This window comes from Vulpes vulpes, chromosome 13 (genome assembly GCF_048418805.1).
Source record: "Vulpes vulpes isolate BD-2025 chromosome 13, VulVul3, whole genome shotgun sequence".
In the NCBI taxonomy this organism is placed as follows: domain Eukaryota; kingdom Metazoa; phylum Chordata; class Mammalia; order Carnivora; family Canidae; genus Vulpes; species Vulpes vulpes.
This window is the reverse complement of record NC_132792.1, coordinates 86,062,409-86,081,946: the sequence shown is the minus strand read 5'-3', so window position 1 is coordinate 86,081,946 and position 19,538 is coordinate 86,062,409. Positions and strand designations below refer to the sequence as shown.

Below are 19,538 nucleotides of genomic sequence, written 5' to 3'. Positions count from 1 at the left end.
CGATGTGTAAACACACAGTGCCCATTCATAGCATAAGCCTCATAGATGTATGTATTTTTCATGGCGCCTTTACAACAGATGAGAAAAAGTGCCTTGAGGAAGAGGTGCTCTTTCTAATTTACATAAAGATGCTGTTCAGGCTAGCCATGGCCTTGTACAGTTGCCTTCCTAGCAGCTCTCCCCTACAGTTGGAGGTCCTGAGTTTTGTTTTGAACCTCACTGTGAGTATCCAAGAATGAAGGAGAGTGAAGTCCAGAAGCTTGGACAAGGACAATGAATGAATGAAATAAATAAATAAATAAATAAATAAATAAATAAATAAATAAATAAATGACTGTAAGTGTCAGAGTAAGGGGAGCAAAGGATTGAGACACAGCTTGCAGGCCCCAAAGGTCTGGCTTTAGGGATGAGGACATTACTGCTGTGGAGCCCATGATACTTTATGGGTAAAGGGCTTTATGATGCTTTTGAGGTCACAGATCCCAACCATGGGTATGCATCCAGAAGAGTTAAATCTTTAATGAGACATTGTCTTGCTCCCTCAAGTCTGGTTAGTAGTAACCATAGTCTTTTTCCCATGAAAAACAAAGATCAACTATTCTCCAGAAAGGAGATTTCAGAAAGTTCAACAATGTTGCTGGAATATTCATGCCTTCTGTATAATAATCTTTTTTGAAGCTATTGTATAATATTTGATTTAAACAAAAGAATACATGCAACCTACATAAATTATGTAACATAAGATCAATGGACTCCTCAGCTTAAAAGCAGACCATCCCTAGAAACTTTGTGTCTGATCTAACTGCATGCTGCTTCCCATTTTATCCCTCTGCCTCCAAGTCAGAGGGAACTGGTGTAAAGTTTACCTTTGCTCTTGTCTTAGTTGTTGGTTTTATCATATATGTATGCATTCTTAAACAATTCTCTTTTGCTTGCTTTTCAGTTTTGGGTTTTTTGCATTTTTTTAAAGATTTATTTATTTACTGAGAGATCCAGAGATGAGGGGAGAAGCAGACAGACACAGAGAGGGAGAGAGAAATTTCAACAGACTCCCCGCTGAGCAAGGAGCCTGTGGCAGGGCTCAATCTCATGACCAAGACCATGCCCTGAGCCAAAATCAAGAGTCAGATGCCTAACCAGCTGAGACACCCAGGCACCCCTTGTTTTTCAGTTTTATTAAATCATATCCCAGTAGTCTTCTGTGACTTGAGTTTTTCACTCAATTCTGTGTTTCTAAGATTTATTTTTGCTTTATTCATTTTCACTACAGTATAATTTTCTATTGTGTATTTATCTGCGTTCTAGTCAGTAGACATTTGGTTTATTTCTACACTTTTCTTCTGTATTCCTTTGTCAACAATGCGCTGAAGACATTTCTGTAGGTATTTCTTGGTGCCCACAGGGAACAGTGGCTCAAAGGATGTGTCTTTCAGACTCTGCTACTGCAGTGTGAAATATGTTTTATATTGCATCACAGTTACACAGACTCCTAGGAATTTGCAAAGGAGTGTGTATGTATAGCTACAACAAAAATTGCACCATACAGTCCTCACCTTTAGACCAAAACAAATGTTAGTCTGAGTGTAAGACCTAGGGACCCAGCCTGCACTCTAAAAATAATCCTCTAAATTAAAGTTTCTCAAGCTTTAATGTGCAGTTGCACATTAGACACTCACATTAGGAGGCAAGAAGTGGGGCCTGGGCATCTTCATTTCTCATGAGCTTTCAGGTGGGGCCCTGTTGCTGGTGTGAGAACCAAACTTTGAGTAGCAGAGCTCTAGGCTTGTTCCCCAAACTTCTCTGGGGATTAGATTGACCTGGGCTGCATCTCCAAGATGCAAATTTCGCAGCTTCATTACAAGATCACCAAATCAGCATCTCTGGGGAAAGGCCTAGGAAGCCTGATATTTTAAAAGTGTTCTAGATAACTCTTATCATCAGAGAAGTTTAGAAGTGGTGTTCTAGGATGTAAATATAACTACTAGGTCACAGAGTATTTGAATGTCTGTCTACCTTACAAGATGCTGCCAAGTGTTCTTCCATGGTAGCTGTACCACTCAACGCCCTCCTTCGTGGGGTGTGTGTATAACACTTACCATTGACTTACATCTTGCCAAAGGTTAGTATGACCAGACTTCTCAATTTCTACTAGTCCGATTGGTATAAAATGGAATCTTGCTACAACCTTACTTTTTGGCCTTTTTTAGGTTAATATGAAGCTTGAACATATTTTTATGTTTATGGTATATTTTCCCTCTTCTTTGAGACTCATGTTTGTGGTTTTCACCCATTTCTCTTTTGAGTTACACCCTTTATCCTGTGATCCATGGGCATTCAGTGTGTATCCTGGATATCTTTCTTTTCTCAAATGGTTGCCAAGATCTTCTGTCTGTTGGTGCACCTTGTATACTTTTCTGTGAAATACCTGTTTATATCTTTTGTCCATAGTCTATTTGGTTGGTTTTCTTTTTTTCCCAAGAATAAGCTTATTTATTAGCTTTCTTTGGTGGTACAGCTTAATAAACATATATATGTTCTTGATTGTAATGTAGTATAAATAATCAAGCTCTTCATTGACACTTGGTCCTTCTTTTGTTTTTGTTTTTGTTTTTTCACTTGTTTTTTCCCAGTGTGGATACACAGGTTTCCCAGTGCTAACTGTCTTTACTCCAGTAGTCAGAATAAGAACTTCCAGCTCTCTCATTTATTAGCACTCTAGGCAGCTTCATGCCTATTCTTTCAGCATTACCACTGTTTGGTCACTGTAGCTATCTGTGCCTTCAAGGGAGAGCTCTGAGTGTCAAATCACTTTAAGTGCAGTACGAGTTGTATAAGGAGGAGCCTGTGTGGATGAGCTCATGGTGTGGCACCTGTCAGTGTAAAGTGGTAACATCTGCCTTTATTTCCAGATGTAAACAAAATAATTTTGGAGGGCTTTCAACTTTTTTCCCTGAGCGATGTTTTTTTTCTTGGAGTCTTGTTTTTGAGTGAAGAGAAAAATCTTAACATAAATCTTGGATGGAATTGCAGCTCTAAATAGTTCAGAGTGCTATAGTCTTATTTCCCGGAAGAATAAGTCCCTCTCTGTGGCATAAAAAAAAGGGGGGGGATCCCTGGGTGGCTCAGTGGTTTAGTGTCTGCCTTTGGCCCAGGGCGAGATCCTGGAGTCCCGGAATCGAGTCCCACGTCAGGCTCCCGGCATGGGCCTGCTTCTCCCTCCTCCTGTGTCTCTGCCTCTCTCTCTCTATGTCTATCATAAATAATCTTAAAAAAATAAATAAATAAATAAATAACTCCTGATACCTGATTGGAGAAGCTTCTCTATTCCATTATTGGCCCCAGGTGTTATGACTATTTAGGGGCATTGGCTCTGTATTTATTTTAGAATCAACTCATCCTTTCTCAAGACTCTTCTTAGATTTTGATTGAACTTGCACTGATTCCAGTGGTTACTTTAGGGGGAAAGGATTGCTTTATAATACTGAGTGTGTCTGTTCATGAACATGATATAGCTCTACAATTATGCTGATCCTCACCAATGCTTTTCAATGCATTTTTGGATTTTATTTTTGTTCTTTTGTAAGATTTGTTCCTGGGTCACCTATATATTTTGGTCCCCTTGTAAGTTATATCTTTTTTAAAACTGGTATTCAAAAAAAAACTGGTATTCCAGTTTGTTATTGATGGATTTCTATACAAAGAATTTTAACAATGATTTATATTTAGCCACCTTGCTAAATACTTGCTGCTTCTTAGAATTTATAAAACCTGTGTGTGTGCTGACATGTAAGTGGTGTCTAGTTAGAGTTTTGTTTTTTCCTTATCAAATTTTATGCTTTGTACCTTCCTAACCATCTTGGCTAGAACTTCCAGGAAAATATTCATAGATGCAGTGATAGCTTGCATCCTTGTGTTCTTCCCTCATGTGTTACCATTCAGAACAATGTTTGCTGATTAGGTGTGTGAAATTTCATTCTGTTCTTATTTTGCCAAAAGTTTTTCCTATTATGAATGGACATTTTAATAAATACACTTCCTGCATTTATTTAAAACTATCCTATGGTTTTTCTTCTTTAATTTGCTAATGTGATGAATTACACTTATAGACATTTTACGTTAAATCATCCTAATTAATCTAAGTTGGTAATGCAGTATTGTCAGTTTTATATATATATATATAATGTATATATATATATATATGAGTAGATTTGAATATTCTGTTCATAATTTACTCGTTGGTGCATGAATGAAATATGTTGCTCACATACGATATCCTTATTTGGTTTTGTATTAAGATATCAATTCTTCATGTATTCTAAGGCTATCTATCTTATGGGGTGCATAAGAATTTATAATTGCTATATCTTCTTGGTGAATGTTTTATCTTTTTGATGAATTGAAACTTTTATCATTATGTAATGATTCTCTGTGTTCCCTTAATGCGACTATCCTGTGTTTCTTCTGATTATTTTGCAGTTACCATTTTTATATTATTTTTCTTTTGAATTTCCAAGTACATATGGCTTAGATTTATTTCTTATAAACAATATGTAGCAGGATATTGATTTTACATTGAGTGTAATTCCCCAGATCTTTTAATTGACAAAGTTTCATTTACATGTATTGTGATTTGTAATATATCTGAATGTGTTTCTATCAACAAGTAGAACTACACATATTAGTATTTGGGGTTTTTTCCCCTCTGAGTGTGTTAGGCTTTTAAAAATTGTTATTCTTTACTCTTGCAAAATATCACTCTACTGCTATTATTATAGTGGTTAACATAGAAAATAAAGCTACTGTACATATTTTAAAAAGCCTATACTTAATATCTTAAACTCCCCCCTCTTCCCAATGATGTAAGGGTCTTATACTATTCTAAATCTAAGCATTGCCTTCCCTACTTATATTACTTATGCTACAATAGTCAACAATTAAATTCCATGCTATTTTCTGAAACCTCTCAGATTAGACATTATTATTATTTTACATATATAGAGTTAGATTTTTTTTACTCATCTTATTTTTCGTAGCATCTCAGATATATAATTTTTATTTCTTTCTGAAGTTTATCCTTTAATGTAGGTTACTGGTAGTAAGCTCACTCTGTTTTGATTCTTTGAAATCCTTTTTATTTCACCTTTACTTATAGAAAGATCACTTTACTAGTTTCCAATTTTAAGTTGACATATTTTCTCTCACACTTTTGATATATTATTCCCATTTTCTGCCTTCCCCTGATACTATTGAGAAACCTACTTTCAATCTGATTGCTATTACTTTATAAGTGATATGACTTTTCTCTCCAGGTATTTTTAAGATCTTCTCTTTGATTTTAGTATCTGTAGTTTAACTACACTATGTCTAAGTATGGACTTAATATCATTTACCCTCTTTTGTATATATTATATATTCTTTATGTTTTAATTGATGTCTTTTGTCAGGTCTGGAAATTCCTCAGACTCTATCTGCTGGTAGTGTGCCTCCCCTCTGTTCTGTCTGTCCTCCTCCTGCAATACCAATTACAGACAAGTTAGACCCTCAAATTCTGTTCTGCATCTCTCATTACTATTTTCTTTTTTTTAAGATTTTATTTATTTATTCATTAGAGACAGAGAGAGAGAGAGAGAGAGAGAGAGAGAGAGAGAGAGGCAGAGACACAGGCAGAGGGAGAAGCAAGCTCCACACAGGGAACCCAATGTGGGACTCGATCCCAGGTCTTCAGCATCACACCCTGGGCTGAAGGCAGTGCTAAACCGCTGAGCCACCAGGGCAGGGCTGCCTCATTACTATTTTCTACCACTCCTTGTTTCTGGTTCTCTGTGCTGCATTCTAGATAATTTCCTCTCACCTATCTTCTAGTTCATTAATTTTCTCTTAAGCTGTGTCCAATCATGCTGTTTTATCCTTCCTTTGAGTTTTTGTTATAGTTTAATTTTTTATTTCTAAAAGTTATATTGTTTTTAAAATCCAACTTTTCATTTTTCATGATGGCATTTTCATTTTGGTGATTATATTTTTAAATTTGAAAGTGTTACTCAAAATTTATATTTTTCATCTGACAGTCTTGGGGATATAAATCTGTTGTTTCCTATTTCTGCTCTCACTGGTGGCAGTTTTCTGGTGGGGTGTGTGTGTGTATGTGTGTGATCTCTGCTAATGAGCTCATATTTGGCTGGTCCTAATCTCAAAACAGGAGACATAATTTAAGGATGATTTTGTTCAGAGACAATTTGTAAACACAAATCCTGTCTCTTGGGATCCAGGAGGCAGTACTGACTATGGATGCTTTAGCTACTTCCAAGTATCTGAGATTAACCTGGAGCTAGAGGTTTAGCTTCCCTATCCTGCTCTGTGCCCAAGGGTTATTCTTTAGATTGCAGAGCTGAGGTAGGCATTTAGCATTTTATTTTCTTTTATTTTCTTTTCTTTTATTTTCTTTTCTTTTATTTAGACAAGGAACATGATATAAGGTGCCACTGGAGATACATCATGGTCTGTGCAATTAAATATATATATATATATATATATATATATATATATATATATATCTTATGCTGGATCTGGTTGTGTTGAAGTGAGAGAGTCCTTCATAGTGAATGATATGCCATTTTGATGTAATCTGAAAACTTAATGATTATTTTATTATTTTAGGGATATATTATCCATCAGTTTATCTAATTCTGATGAGTTTGAATTTTTTATTTTTCTTTGATACACATATATATAATAGGATATAATGAATGGTAATTGGGAGAGATTCCTAACATAAACACTTGTCAAACACTATAGCCAGAGAAAAACAGTTCTGTACATAAATTTCCATTTCAAAGATTATGTCAAATACATAAGACAGTTCATAAACTGGTCCCAGATTAGACTTTGCTTATTTATATCTTACTGGAACTAGTACCAGTAATTCAAGATCTCTCCTCAGGAACAGGTTTTAGGTTTATGGCATTGAAATAGGATTTCACTGGGAGGAAAGGACTATCTGAATGTTGTTTTCCTTTTGGAGGGCAATTTGACATTATCTAGTACACTTGAAGACATGCTAACTCTACAAGCCAACAGTCCCACATTTTATGTCATCCCTGGCTAAGGGATATATAAGCAGGGATGCTCCTTGTTACACTGCTTGTAATAGAGAAAAAGTAGACTCAGCCTATCTGTTCCTCAATGGAAGAATATATAAGTAAACTATGGTTTATTTGTTTAATGGAATTCTATACACCAATTAAAATTATAACTAGATTTATATTTTTCAACTTGACTAACATAGAATGAATTCTAAATTGCAAAGAATGGTAGCTTTTATGTAAAATTGTAAGCATCCCAGATATATGCAATAGAAGTATAAAAAGATATCTGGGGGTAAAACATAATAACCTTGGGATTGCTTGCAGGAAAGTAGAAGAATTGAATGAGCAATATTTTATTTCTTTAATAAAACTGTCTGAAGCCAAACATAAAATGTTAACATTTGATATTAGTAGGGACACAAGTAATTGTTTCATTTGGTCCTTTTCAATGTGTTTCAAAAGGTTTTATTGCTTAAAATTTCAAAGACCTTAAATTAATGCCAACAAAAAGAACACTTTATGTTTACCAGAATAACAACTTTCAACCATTGTGTGACTTCTAGCCTTATTTTGTGCAGTTAATCAATCCAGGAAGAATAAAATATGACAAATGTTATTGCCATTGAGTAACTTGTCAGTGCCTACATTTCTTTACTTCAGAAGTTGTCAACAGTTAAATGTTCATTGCCTCTTTTTTTCCACTCACCTTTCAACATACTTTATTTAAGAACATTAAATTAAAATTTTTTGTTTAAAAAATATTACCCTGGGGGTGCCTGTGTGCCACGATTGGTTAAGCATCCGACTCTTGGCTTTGGCTCAGGTGATCTCAGGGTAATGGGATCTAGTCCTGTGTTGGGCTCCATGCTCAGCGGGGAATGTGCTTGAGACTCTGTCTCTCTCCCTCTGCCTCTCCTGCTGTGCTGTGCTCTTTCTCTCTAAAATAAATAAGTAAATATTTTAAAAATATATATTATCCTGAAGGACCTGTCAAATTATCCTAAAAAGCATGTACATTGGGCGATTAGCCAAAGACTTGAAATATATACTGATGACCCTCTCAGCCTTCTGGATCTGCTCTGGATGCTCAACAAGACCTAAAGAGGCTTTGCCTGTCCGGTCCTTACACTACATCATCTCCCCCGCTGGTCTGCTAGCAGGGCCTCTCTGGCGGGCCTAGTCTCTTACTCCCATTCCTGCTGCCTTCAGCCCTGCCTGGCCCAGCCCACACCCCTGTGGGGTGGAGATGCCTTGTGAGCCTTGGGTCAGGTTCTGCTCCTTTGTGGGACCTGACATTTTTCAGCTCTTTGCTATGAAAGTAGTAAACAAAACAAAACAAAACAAAAGAGTGGTTGCTCCTATTTAGAGTATGTGTGCAGCCTTAGCCTTCTTCCTAAAAGGGACTGAATTCTCACCTTCATATATATCCTAGTCATTTTGTTATGTAAGAATCCTTTACATTTTCCATAAAACATGAATATCAATTCCAGCTTTGTGCTGTGATGGAAATTAAAACTATCAATACAAGTGATAGGTGGTTAGTCCATTTTCCAGCAACATGCAGTAGTAGATTATATACCTTTATCATTTAGGCTAACTTCAAACCCACACTTGGAAAACACAAGGGGCACCGTGAAGAGTATGTCCATCTTAAACCAAGGAATAAAGCAGAATGTTTGATTTTGTGTGAGGCTTGCCATTGCTATGCTTCCATTCATTTATTTATTCAGTAAGCCTGTTTTTTCATCTCTTAAATTAGTCCTGTTTTTTGAATTTAATTTTTTAATTCTTTCATATAGGATCGTGTGAAATATTTAAGAAAACTAGACAACTTTCAAGTACATTTCTTGATTTTTAATTATGATATATTCCAAAAACAATTCATGCAATACCTGTGAAAAGTATTTTGGTGGACGAAACTATTCAAATTCATGTAATTCTTACAACAACTTTTAATTTATTCAGTTACATCCCAGATATATAGAATGATTATAGGGTAACATAAATTAAATTTTATGAATTTTATAAATTAAATGTTTAGCCTCACTGACAAGGGGGCACTTTTTAAACTCTGGAAAACATTGGCTAATCCAAAAACTTCAGCTGTGTCACTTGAAAACAGTGCCATGTCCCTGGAATCCTTGCTGCATAGGAATATTGAATGATTGGGTAAGCCAATATAATATTAATTAATCAGGTATTTGCTCTGATTTAACTGACGAGTAAAAAAAGCTGTTGGGATATTGTCTTGTCTGCTTTTGTCTGACTGATGAAGCAGAAATAGAGTTAGATAAAGGTGCCAGCGTGGGGCCCACCAGGCCATTCTGGTTGTTATCCCTTTTATCGCAATAGACTTCTGGATAGTTCTGGAAGAGGGAGGAAAGAGGAACCTGTTAGCAGGAGCATTGGTTGTAATCTGTGTTTTTGATGATCAATGACAGGATCCTAAAATTACACTCAAATATCTCTCACAGGTTCTGAAATTGAGTTTCTGAAAAAGAACCATAGTAGTAATAGGAGTAAAGAGCAGAGTTCCAGAGAAAGGAGCTGTGAATTGAACCTGCAATAGAAATTGATCCTACCTGTCAGTTTCTGCCCTCATTCATAGGAAAACAGAATTGAGTGTAGAGGGAGCCAGGATCACTGATTAAATAGGATGCTAAAGTGCTGGAGGCCAGAACTGGGCTTACTGGTCCCTCAGGTCAGGGCTGCGACTGTCAGGCTTCTCTGCATGAAACCTGGCTGGAACTGGCAGAAAGAGAACAGAATGAAAAATGCTACCACCAGCCTGGCAAGCGGTAAGAACTCCCTGACGAAGCTTCAGGCGAGACAGCCAATGTGCTTCTTAGGGAGTCCATTCTAGTCTCTTATTGTGAGTCGGTGGGCCCAGACTGATGATTCGTGATTCATGCCAGTGGCAGCCTGTCACGAGACCCATTCCGGTGAGGGTATGAGTGTGAAGATAAACGGCCTTGGAAGTAACCCACATCCTCAATAGGTTCTCTAGGATTCTGAGGAAAAAGAAGCAAATATCCAACAATGAGTGGTCCTATGAGTATAATTAATACCCCATTATCTAACCCTAAGAGATTTATATTGTGCACATATAATGGTAGTCATATATTCCACGTTGTTTTGGCAGTGCTTGCATTCTGCTCCTAGAAATGCAGTATGAGTTGTAATTAGCCAACTGAAATTACACATTTCTGGTTATGAAGTTGCCATCTATTGCCTAGAGTGTGATATATTTCTGCAACAATGCCCTTCAAAGTCTGCAGCAAGCATCAGTATAACTCATGAGAGTAAATGTCCCCATGGAATGCCTCATTCACACTTAGCGGCATGCTAATAGAAATGGTTCCAACAGAAACATTGAAGATAAAGGTACTATAAAATGCTAACTTAAGATGTAAACCATTTCTGGAGCAGAGTACAATTTGCAGAATAGCAGAAGAGAAGAAAAAAGCGATGAAATCAGGCCATTTCCTTGGGATGAGTTGAAAGGATTTTCAGATTCCCTGAGTCATTAGACTTACCTATCAACAATACCCTCAAAAGAGGACATTATCACAGGTACTTGGCAGGGTACAGCATTCAGTTATGTTATCAGACATCATTTTCTCTTCTCACTTAACTAACCCTTACCTTCTGGTCCTGATGAGAGAAATGACAGCCCTCCATAAAGGTGGACTCTATTGCTGACGTCATGGTATTGATTCAACTTCTCTCTTAAGCTTTTGACCAATAGAAGCAGTCATGGAATGACTGGGATAGAATGGTAGTTAAAGTGTCATTCATCCCTGCCCCATGTTGATATGATTTTACTCTGCCATTTTGGTACGGACATAGTAGGAAACACAACAGCACTGCACCCTCAGCAAAGGAGCAGGAAGAACATAAATGGAGATGTTCTGTGTGTAACAGCTTCTGTAAGATTGTTTTGTTTTGGGTAGCCAGGATCTTGAAGATGCAAGTCAGTGAACAGAAGCTCCTTTTTATCCAAGATTTAGATCTCATACAACCTCTATCTCTAGTCTGCTAATTACCACTCTTGACAGCAGGGACTCTGGAACCTTAGTCATTAGATACGGTTCTCTTGTGCTATGCTTAACTATTTTATTTGGCAAAGTTATGGAAAGTTTGAAACATAATTTTACCATGATGGAATTTGTAGAGGTATGACAGAAAGGAAGCTAGCATGCATTCCAAGAAAACTTGAGCAGTAAGCAGACAGGACCCTTGGTTTTTCAATCCTGGAACTTCGTTCATGTGTGTATTTTCTTGACTAAGAAGTGCTGAATTGAAGCAGGCTTGTTTATGCAGTAGAAAGTAGTTTTCTATGGAAATTAAGTTAGAACTACATTGTTTAAACTCTAAAACATTTAGTCTTATTAACTTATACTTATTAAAACATTTAGTTTTATTAAGTAAAATTGATGAAAACCTTGGGAAAATGCTTTAGAACACTTTTTTATATTTATTTTTTTATTTTTTGCTTTAGTACACTTCTTATGGATACCTGTGATTAATAAGGAAAGGGGCAAAGAGATGAATGTTAACCTGTTTATGTATAAGGGATCTGGAGCTTATTCAAAGTTTTTGTAAACATGCAACTAATGAAGCATTATATAAAGTTAGACATTTCCTTTACATTGTAAAAAGTCACTAGACTAGAAAAAAACCTTCAGTTATTTCCAAATAACTTACGACATTTCCCCTAACACTAGTAATTTAAATATAAAAAAATTGATTTAATAGTAAGAAAAGTTTCATGGGAATGCCACTCAAGAGTCCCTGGGGGAGTTTTCGTCTCACTCATCCTTGGCTCCTAGAGTTATTACAGGATGGAGTAGCATGAATGATCATTATTAACCTCATTTTATGGTTCAAGCAGGTATCTGGCAGATAAATCCCATCTTGCATATATAAAGCTAAAGCATTATTTCAGTTGAAATGTTTTCATTTGTTGGAGGTCACAGTTAAGGGAGTAGTTTTAGGTTCTCCCTTAGTCCTAAGTGATGGAGAAGACAAGGAATTTATGCACAAATGGAAATCAAGAAATGAACTCCAGTAACAGTCCAGACAAATTTCCAGCAGCCAAATATAGGGAGGGTATTTGCCAAAGCTGAACTGGGAACATAGAATAGAACCCTCTTCTATGGTATTAGAAAGAAAAGAGACTTCATGGCACATTTGCTCCAAAATTAAATACATGCGATCTTTATTATGTTTTACATTCCTTGGTCACATTTTAGGTGGAGTTTTGTGTATTGTGAACATTCTAATTTCTTTTTTTTTTTCTGATTTTCTTTTCTTTGGTGGAGACACTGCAATAGAGTTAAAGCCGCATGTTTCACTGTCAGACACGTATGAATTCATAGCCACAATCAAACCTTGAACCAAGTTCTTAAACCAATGCTGGCTGCAATTTTTTCATCTATGTATTGGGAAGAATGGTACTTGGTTCACAGGATTGTTTGAAGGAATGGGGGCTACATATGAAGCAAGGTACACATAGTAAGTGCACATACAGTAAATGGTAGCTATTATTTCTTAAGTTTTCATGCTGACTTTCTCTTACCAGTTGTAGATCTCTTTACATTCATGTATGATGACCGCAATTCAGGGGAAAAAAATCAGAATATAGGGAGTAAGTATATTTGTGGATATTCCAACATGAAGCATTTAAGATTAGATTCTCCACAAAGCTATGAAAGGTAAACTTCTTAGAAAAGTGTATATAGCACATAGTAAGTGCTCAGTAAATGTTATGTATTATTGTATTTTCATCATCATTTCATAAAGAAATTTACACTTTCTCTAATATATTCTTTCTTTTAAGCCATTTATGATGCTTATATTTCCTGCCTGTCACTTTGATTTCTAAGCTTGAAACTCTGTATCTGGAGCTTGGGCTCAGGAGTAATACAAAGACATTGTCAGGGCTAGGAAAGAGCAGTAATTCCATGAAATTCTATATGAATCAAAACTCAGAGAAGGCCTGGAGTCCTGCTCAGAGGTTTATGCTCTCTAATCATTATGTTATTTCATGCTGCATTCTTAAGCTTTCTCTCTTATTTTTTCCAATTACATAATTATGAATCAATTTAAAAAGATAAGATGTATTTATCAATTAACATCAAGATTGGTTTCATGTATCAGAGCCTCAGAGGAAAAGAGCTTTAAATAAAAGTACTGTATTTCTCTCTAATGAAAATTTCAGACGTAGACAGTTCAGGGATAGTTCGGTAACTTAGTGATTATCAGAAATTCTGCCTCCTTTTTCATTATTGCTTTGAATGGTTGATGTTTAAGTGCTTCATGGTCCATCATGGTGGCATGAGCAAAAAACGACATATCTTCACTCCAGCTAATGGGTAGGAAGAAGGAAAAAAGATGGTGAGACTTCCTTCTAAGAATACCTCCCAGAAACTGTTCTTGATCTCATCTCGTATGCCATTCACCAGAACTTAGGCATATGGTCATACCTCACAGAAGACACTGAAAATTCTAGTCTTTATTCTGGGTGGTGTTATGCCCAGCTAGGATTTAGGGATTTCGTTGTTATGGAAGAAGAGAAGACCAGCTATTGGGACAAGTAGGACTATCTGTGACTTCTGAGCTTCACCAGAACTCTCATAATACGTTTCTCTTATGTTTCCTGTTACTCCTTTTCTTTTCTATACTAGATCCCATGCGTGGCCCAAGAAAACTGGAAGTGGTAGAAGTCAAATCTCGACAAATCACTATCCGCTGGGAGCCATTTGGATATAACGTAACTCGCTGCCATAGTTATAATCTCACAGTCCACTACTGTTACCAAGTTGGAGGACAGGAGCAAGTGCGAGAAGAAGTAAGCTGGGACACAGATAATTCACACCCTCAACATACGATCACTAACCTTTCACCATATACCAATGTTAGTGTGAAACTCATCCTCATGAATCCTGAAGGACGGAAGGAAAGTCAAGAACTCATAGTACAGACGGATGAAGATTGTGAGTACTTTTACATGATATGTTTATATGAAATATATATGCTTTCAGAAAAGCAGCTTTTATTTCTTTTAAATTGAGGTCTCTATAATGAAAATGAAGGAACCAGTAACTCTATTGAATAATAAAAATATGCTTTTGTGAACTTAGGCATTGATTTAAAAAGGAAAATGAATAAAGATGTTGAATTTTAATTCTTTATGAGTCATAGAGTTACCTTTCTATCTATATATAATTATGCTATATTGCTCTAAATAGTTCTTTATTCAAGTTTTATTATTATGTTAGATTTAGGAGTTGTTGCTTGGGTATTAGATTATTTACATGAAATTTTTATTTAAATATATTTAAATAGCATTCTGAAACATATTTCATGGTACCGATAAAAATTTAGCACAAAATAGAGGCTGCTCTTGCTTTTCAGCATAGTGCTAAGAAATTACCTCATTAGATTGGTGGCCTTGTAATAGATCATACTTTCCCATAGAAACAATATTGTAATTGGATATTACCTCGATAAACAAAGATTTAACAAATAGACAGCACATGTCACCAGCAACTCATGAAAAAAAAAAATACACAATTGCAATAATCCTCTAAAATAATTTAAAATAGTAAAATTATACATTGAATCCCATAGCATAGACATAAATGAGCTTTTATGTTGATTATACAGGTGACTCCCATGTACAAAACATGCACATATGGCACATAAATACAGTAGTAGCCTATTGTATATTTGACCTAAAGCCAGGCATCAGAATAAGTGGTAAAGAACTTGAGAAGCCCATCAAATGAATACATTTACTTATTCCTGAGAAAAAGAGCTATTACCCTTTTTTCTCTTATGCAGCTGATTACGCAGTGATCCTTGATTACTGATTATAACGTGCATTAAATGTTTACAGCACTTTACTGTTTCATTTAAAGAACTGACAAAGTATTTTTGAGTGTTTATTACCTATACAATATACCATCATATTGCAGTGGAAGGAAAACGTGGGAACAGCCAGGGTAAAGGAGGAACTCATCCCACAAATTCCTCTTCTTTTTTCTGGAGCCCTGCAGGTCCCACCTTGATGGTTGCTCTCAAGTAGTTGTCTTATTGGAGTTATTTTTATAAGGAATATCAGTTTGCTATAGGTCACCCAGTCAGGACTGAGATGAGAAGCCCTGTCTCTGCTTCTTCCAATTCTTCCTTATCTCTCTGATAAGTGAAAAGAAAGTGCCAACAACATGAGTTGGTCACCTCTGACTCTTCCCCACCTCCTGCATTTCTATGCTTACTTTGGTTCTAACTCCTATTGTTTCTACTTTAAATATTAGATTGTTCTTTTTTCTCAATTTTCATTACCTATATCCAGATCCTCCTATTTCATGCTGAAATTTCTAACCTTCTTTGGTGGTTTCCAGCTTTACCCCATTCTTATGTTGCCTACACACCTTTTTTTCTAAACTATAAACTATAAAGAAGACGCCTTCTATTCCTCTATAAAAATAGGCAAAACTAATCATAAAAACACTTGTGTCTCTGTGGTGTTGGTTCCTATTTCTCCTCCATTTCCGATTTTATTTATTTGAGTCCTGTCTCTCTGACATCACTTACAGAAATATTTTTCCAGGTATGTCTCCTCTGGCAAGGGAAATAAAAGCAAAATTAAATTTGGGGGACTACATCAAAATAAAAAGCTTCTGCACAGCAAAGGAAACAACAAAAAAAAGGCAGCCTACTGAATGGGAGAAGATACTTGCAAATGACATATCTGATATTGGGTTGATATTCAAAATATATAAAGAACTTACACAACTCGGTACCAAGAAAACAAATAATCCAATTTTAAAAATAGGCAAAAGACCTGAATAGATGTTTTTCCAAAGAAGACATCCAGATGACCAACAGACACATGAAAAGATGCTCAACATCACTAATCATCAGAGAAATGCAAATTAAAACTACAATGAGGTATCAACTCACACCTGTCAGAATGCCTAAAATCAAAAACAGAAAAAAATAACAAATGTTGGCAAGGATGTAGAGAAAAAGGAACCCTTGTGCATTGTTGGTGGGAATGTAAATTGGTGCAGCTGCTGTGGGAAATAGTATGGAGGTTCCTCAAAAAGTTAAAAATAGAACTACTATATGATCCAGTAATTCTATTATTGAGTATCCAAAAAATGAAAACACTAATTCAAAAGTATATATGCACTTCTATTTTTATTATAGCGTTATTTGCAGTAATCAAGATATGGAAGCAACCCAAGTGTCCACATATAGAGGGATAATATATGGAATATTACTGAGCTGTAAAATAGAATGAAATCTTGCCACATGGCATGGGTGGGCATAGAGGGTGTAATGCGAAGTGAAATAAGTTAGAGAAAAACAAACATCACATGATATCATTCATATGTGGAATTTAAGAAACAAAACAAATGAAGAAAAAAAAGGAGAGAGAGAGAGACAAACCAAAAAACAGACTCTTAAATACAGAGAACAAACTGGTGGTTGCCAGATGGGCGGGAAGAGAGGTGAAATAGATAAAAGGGATTAAAAGTACACTTACCCTAATGAGCACTGAGAAATCTATATAGAATGTTGAATTATGGTATTGTTCACCTAAAAGTAATATAATACCGTAAGTTAATTATACTTGAATTAAAAAAATTAATAATAAAAGAAAATACACCTACATCATGTCACTCTCTCCACAGAACTTTGAACGACTTAATTTAAATCTTAATTTTCAAGGTTTTCTGTATTCCTGGGTCATTCTTTAAAACCAGTGACTTTTCCTTCAGTGCAGCTAATTCTGCAAAGATGTCACCCTGGCGTCAGTGCCATAGGCCATGCTCCTTCCGTTCCAGGCTTTTTCTCAGAGCCTGCTCTCCTCCACCTCCTGCCTTCCACCTGACTGCCTTCATTTCCATCTCCTCAGCTGCCCACCAAAGGGCTCCTCAGCCTTCACGTCCTCCAAAAAGCTGCTTCCCACTCTTACAGCCCATAGCACTCTCATCCTTCTGACCTCCTTTGCACTTAATAAAAATCTTTAAATCTTTCAGCTTTAATTCCCTCATCTGAGAAGTGAGAATAGTAACAGTTCTCAACCGTAGTAGAGTTAGAAGAAGTTTACATAGCTGTTTGTAGCTTCAGGGAGGGGCCTTTAAAAAGTGATCATTACTGTTTTAATGACTGAAAACAGCTCATTATGACCTTTCCCTGCTCTATATCTTATATATAATCCTTTTTTTCTAAACTATAAACTATAAAGAAGACGCCTTCTATTCCTCTATAAAAATAGGCATGATACTGAGTAGATAATAAAACATTCAAAACTTTAGATTAAACAATAAAATTTGTGGAAAATCATCTCATTTATGTTTTAATCAGCATTAATGTTTTAACCAATGATAGGGGGACAATGACATGTGGTCATTTCTAGAGATGGGCAGGTGTGTCTTGCTCACGAACTGTCATGCATGAACCCACTCACCACTTTTGGGTTTCAGATTAAGAAAGGACATGAGCTAGGAGTTCTGTTAAGTTCTGTCAAAACAGGAGATCAGAATAACTAATCGTTTTCTATTAGTTGTCTTGCTAGTCCCAGAAATAAGGGCATGCATGACTTCCAAATAAAAATCTATTATTTTCATTGCACTCTGGCATCCAGTTAATTATTTTTTTAAAGATTTTATTTATTTATTTATTCATAAGAGACACACAGAGAGAGGCAGAGATATAGGCAGAGGGCAAAGCAGACTTCCCATGGGGAGCCCAATGTGGGACTCAATTGCAGGACCCCAGGATCATAACTTGGGCCAAAGGCAGATGCTCAACCGCTGAGCCACCCAGGCGTCCCTGCATCCAGTTAATTAGAAAAACTTTTATTTTAAATTATATTTCCTAATAACAACAATAACACGACTTCAGAAAGAGAGAGAGAAAAGACAAAAATAGAATAATTGTCAATACCGAGTTTGAAGAGTAAAGAATAATGGTGTCATTCTGCCTATCTACCATTATAAAACACTACAATCCACTGAATATTGTGAGCTTTACTATGGTGTAATATTTCTATTGAATATTGTTTATTTCATGAGCAAGTGCGTGGGGGAAAAATGTCTTTTTATTACTGTTAAAGGTATCACAAGGAAGAATAGGGCTTAATTCCACAAACTTAGAAACTAAAGCTTGTCAGTGTATCTGGGTGGCTCAGTCAGTTAAGTATCTGATTCTTGATTTCTACTCAGGTCATGATCCCAGGGTCATGAGATCAAGACCCACTGAGCTCCACACTCAGCAAGGAGTCTGCTTGAGAGTCTCTCTCTCTCTCTGCCCATCCCCTCTCCATGTGTACATGTGCACTCGCAAGCTCTCTCTGTCTCAAATGAATAAATCTTAAAAAATAAACTAAAGCTTATCTCAAATCCTGAATTTCTAAGAACTCCTAAAAACAGGTAGTAGACCTAAGTTCCTGTGAGTTACTATTATTTCTAATTTATTTAACTCTTCAGATATTTTATTTTAGTTTACTTTGTCTGCTCCTGGATATATGTATGTGGAATATATATATATATATATATATATATATATATATATATATCCTTGTTAGCATTTCCACAGGGCCATCAATTACAGAATCTCTAGTATATTTTAATAAGTTTACCCTTATTAGGGTAATCTTAAAAGATGTCCTCTGTTCCACAAAATTTTAACTATTTCCCCTTTTTATTTCACTATGATTTAGAGTAACTGAATGAAATCAAAGATCTATTTTTTCCAAGTCTTTACCTCTTTACATCTGCACATAGATTAATAAGTATTTTCAGGGATTCCTGGGTGGCCCAGCGGTTGAGCGTCTGCCTTTGGCTCAGGGCATGATCCTGGAGTCCCAGGATTGAGTCCCATGTTGGGCTCCCTGCATGGACCCTGCTTCTCCCTCTGGCTGTGTCTCTGCTTCTCTGTGTCTCTCATGAATAAAAAAATAAAATCTTTAAAAAAATAAGTATTTTCAATTAGGAAATATCATCTCAAAATAATAGAGCCACTCATATTTATCTTGATATTATGAGAAAACTGATGATGGTGTCATAATGAATACTTTCAAGATCAAAATGAAGAGACTAAGTAGAGTTTATCTCTGGCATGGCCCATTTTAGTCCAACTTCTGACTGATGAATATTTCCAACTTGACCCTGGAATCTGAATTTTCTTAGAACTCATTAGTGTTATAACTTCTTAAATACCTTGGTTTTCTTTAGTTCCGGTTCTTTTTTTTTTCACTAGTTTATTTATTTATTCATGAGAGACACACAGAGAGAGGCAGAGACATAGGCAGAGGGAGAAGCAGGCTCCGTGCAGGGAGCCTGATGTGGGACTTGATCCCAGGACCCTGGGACAACGCCCTAAGCTGAAGGCAGATGCTCAGCCACTGAGCCACCCAGGCATTCCTCACTTCCATGT

General features: G+C 36.2%; 1 protein-coding gene across 16 annotated transcripts in view; it reads left to right on the top strand.

Annotated features, from left to right (window-relative positions):
• PTPRM (protein tyrosine phosphatase receptor type M) overlaps positions 1–19,538 on the top strand; it is a 777,617-nt gene that overhangs the window by 458,373 nt on the left and 299,706 nt on the right. For all 16 annotated transcript variants that reach the window (XM_072734918.1, XM_072734917.1, XM_072734916.1 and 13 more), the window contains one exon: positions 13,772–14,080. In XM_072734918.1, the coding sequence (XP_072591019.1) occupies positions 13,772–14,080 (309 nt within the window). The remainder of the gene's footprint in view (positions 1–13,771; positions 14,081–19,538) is intronic.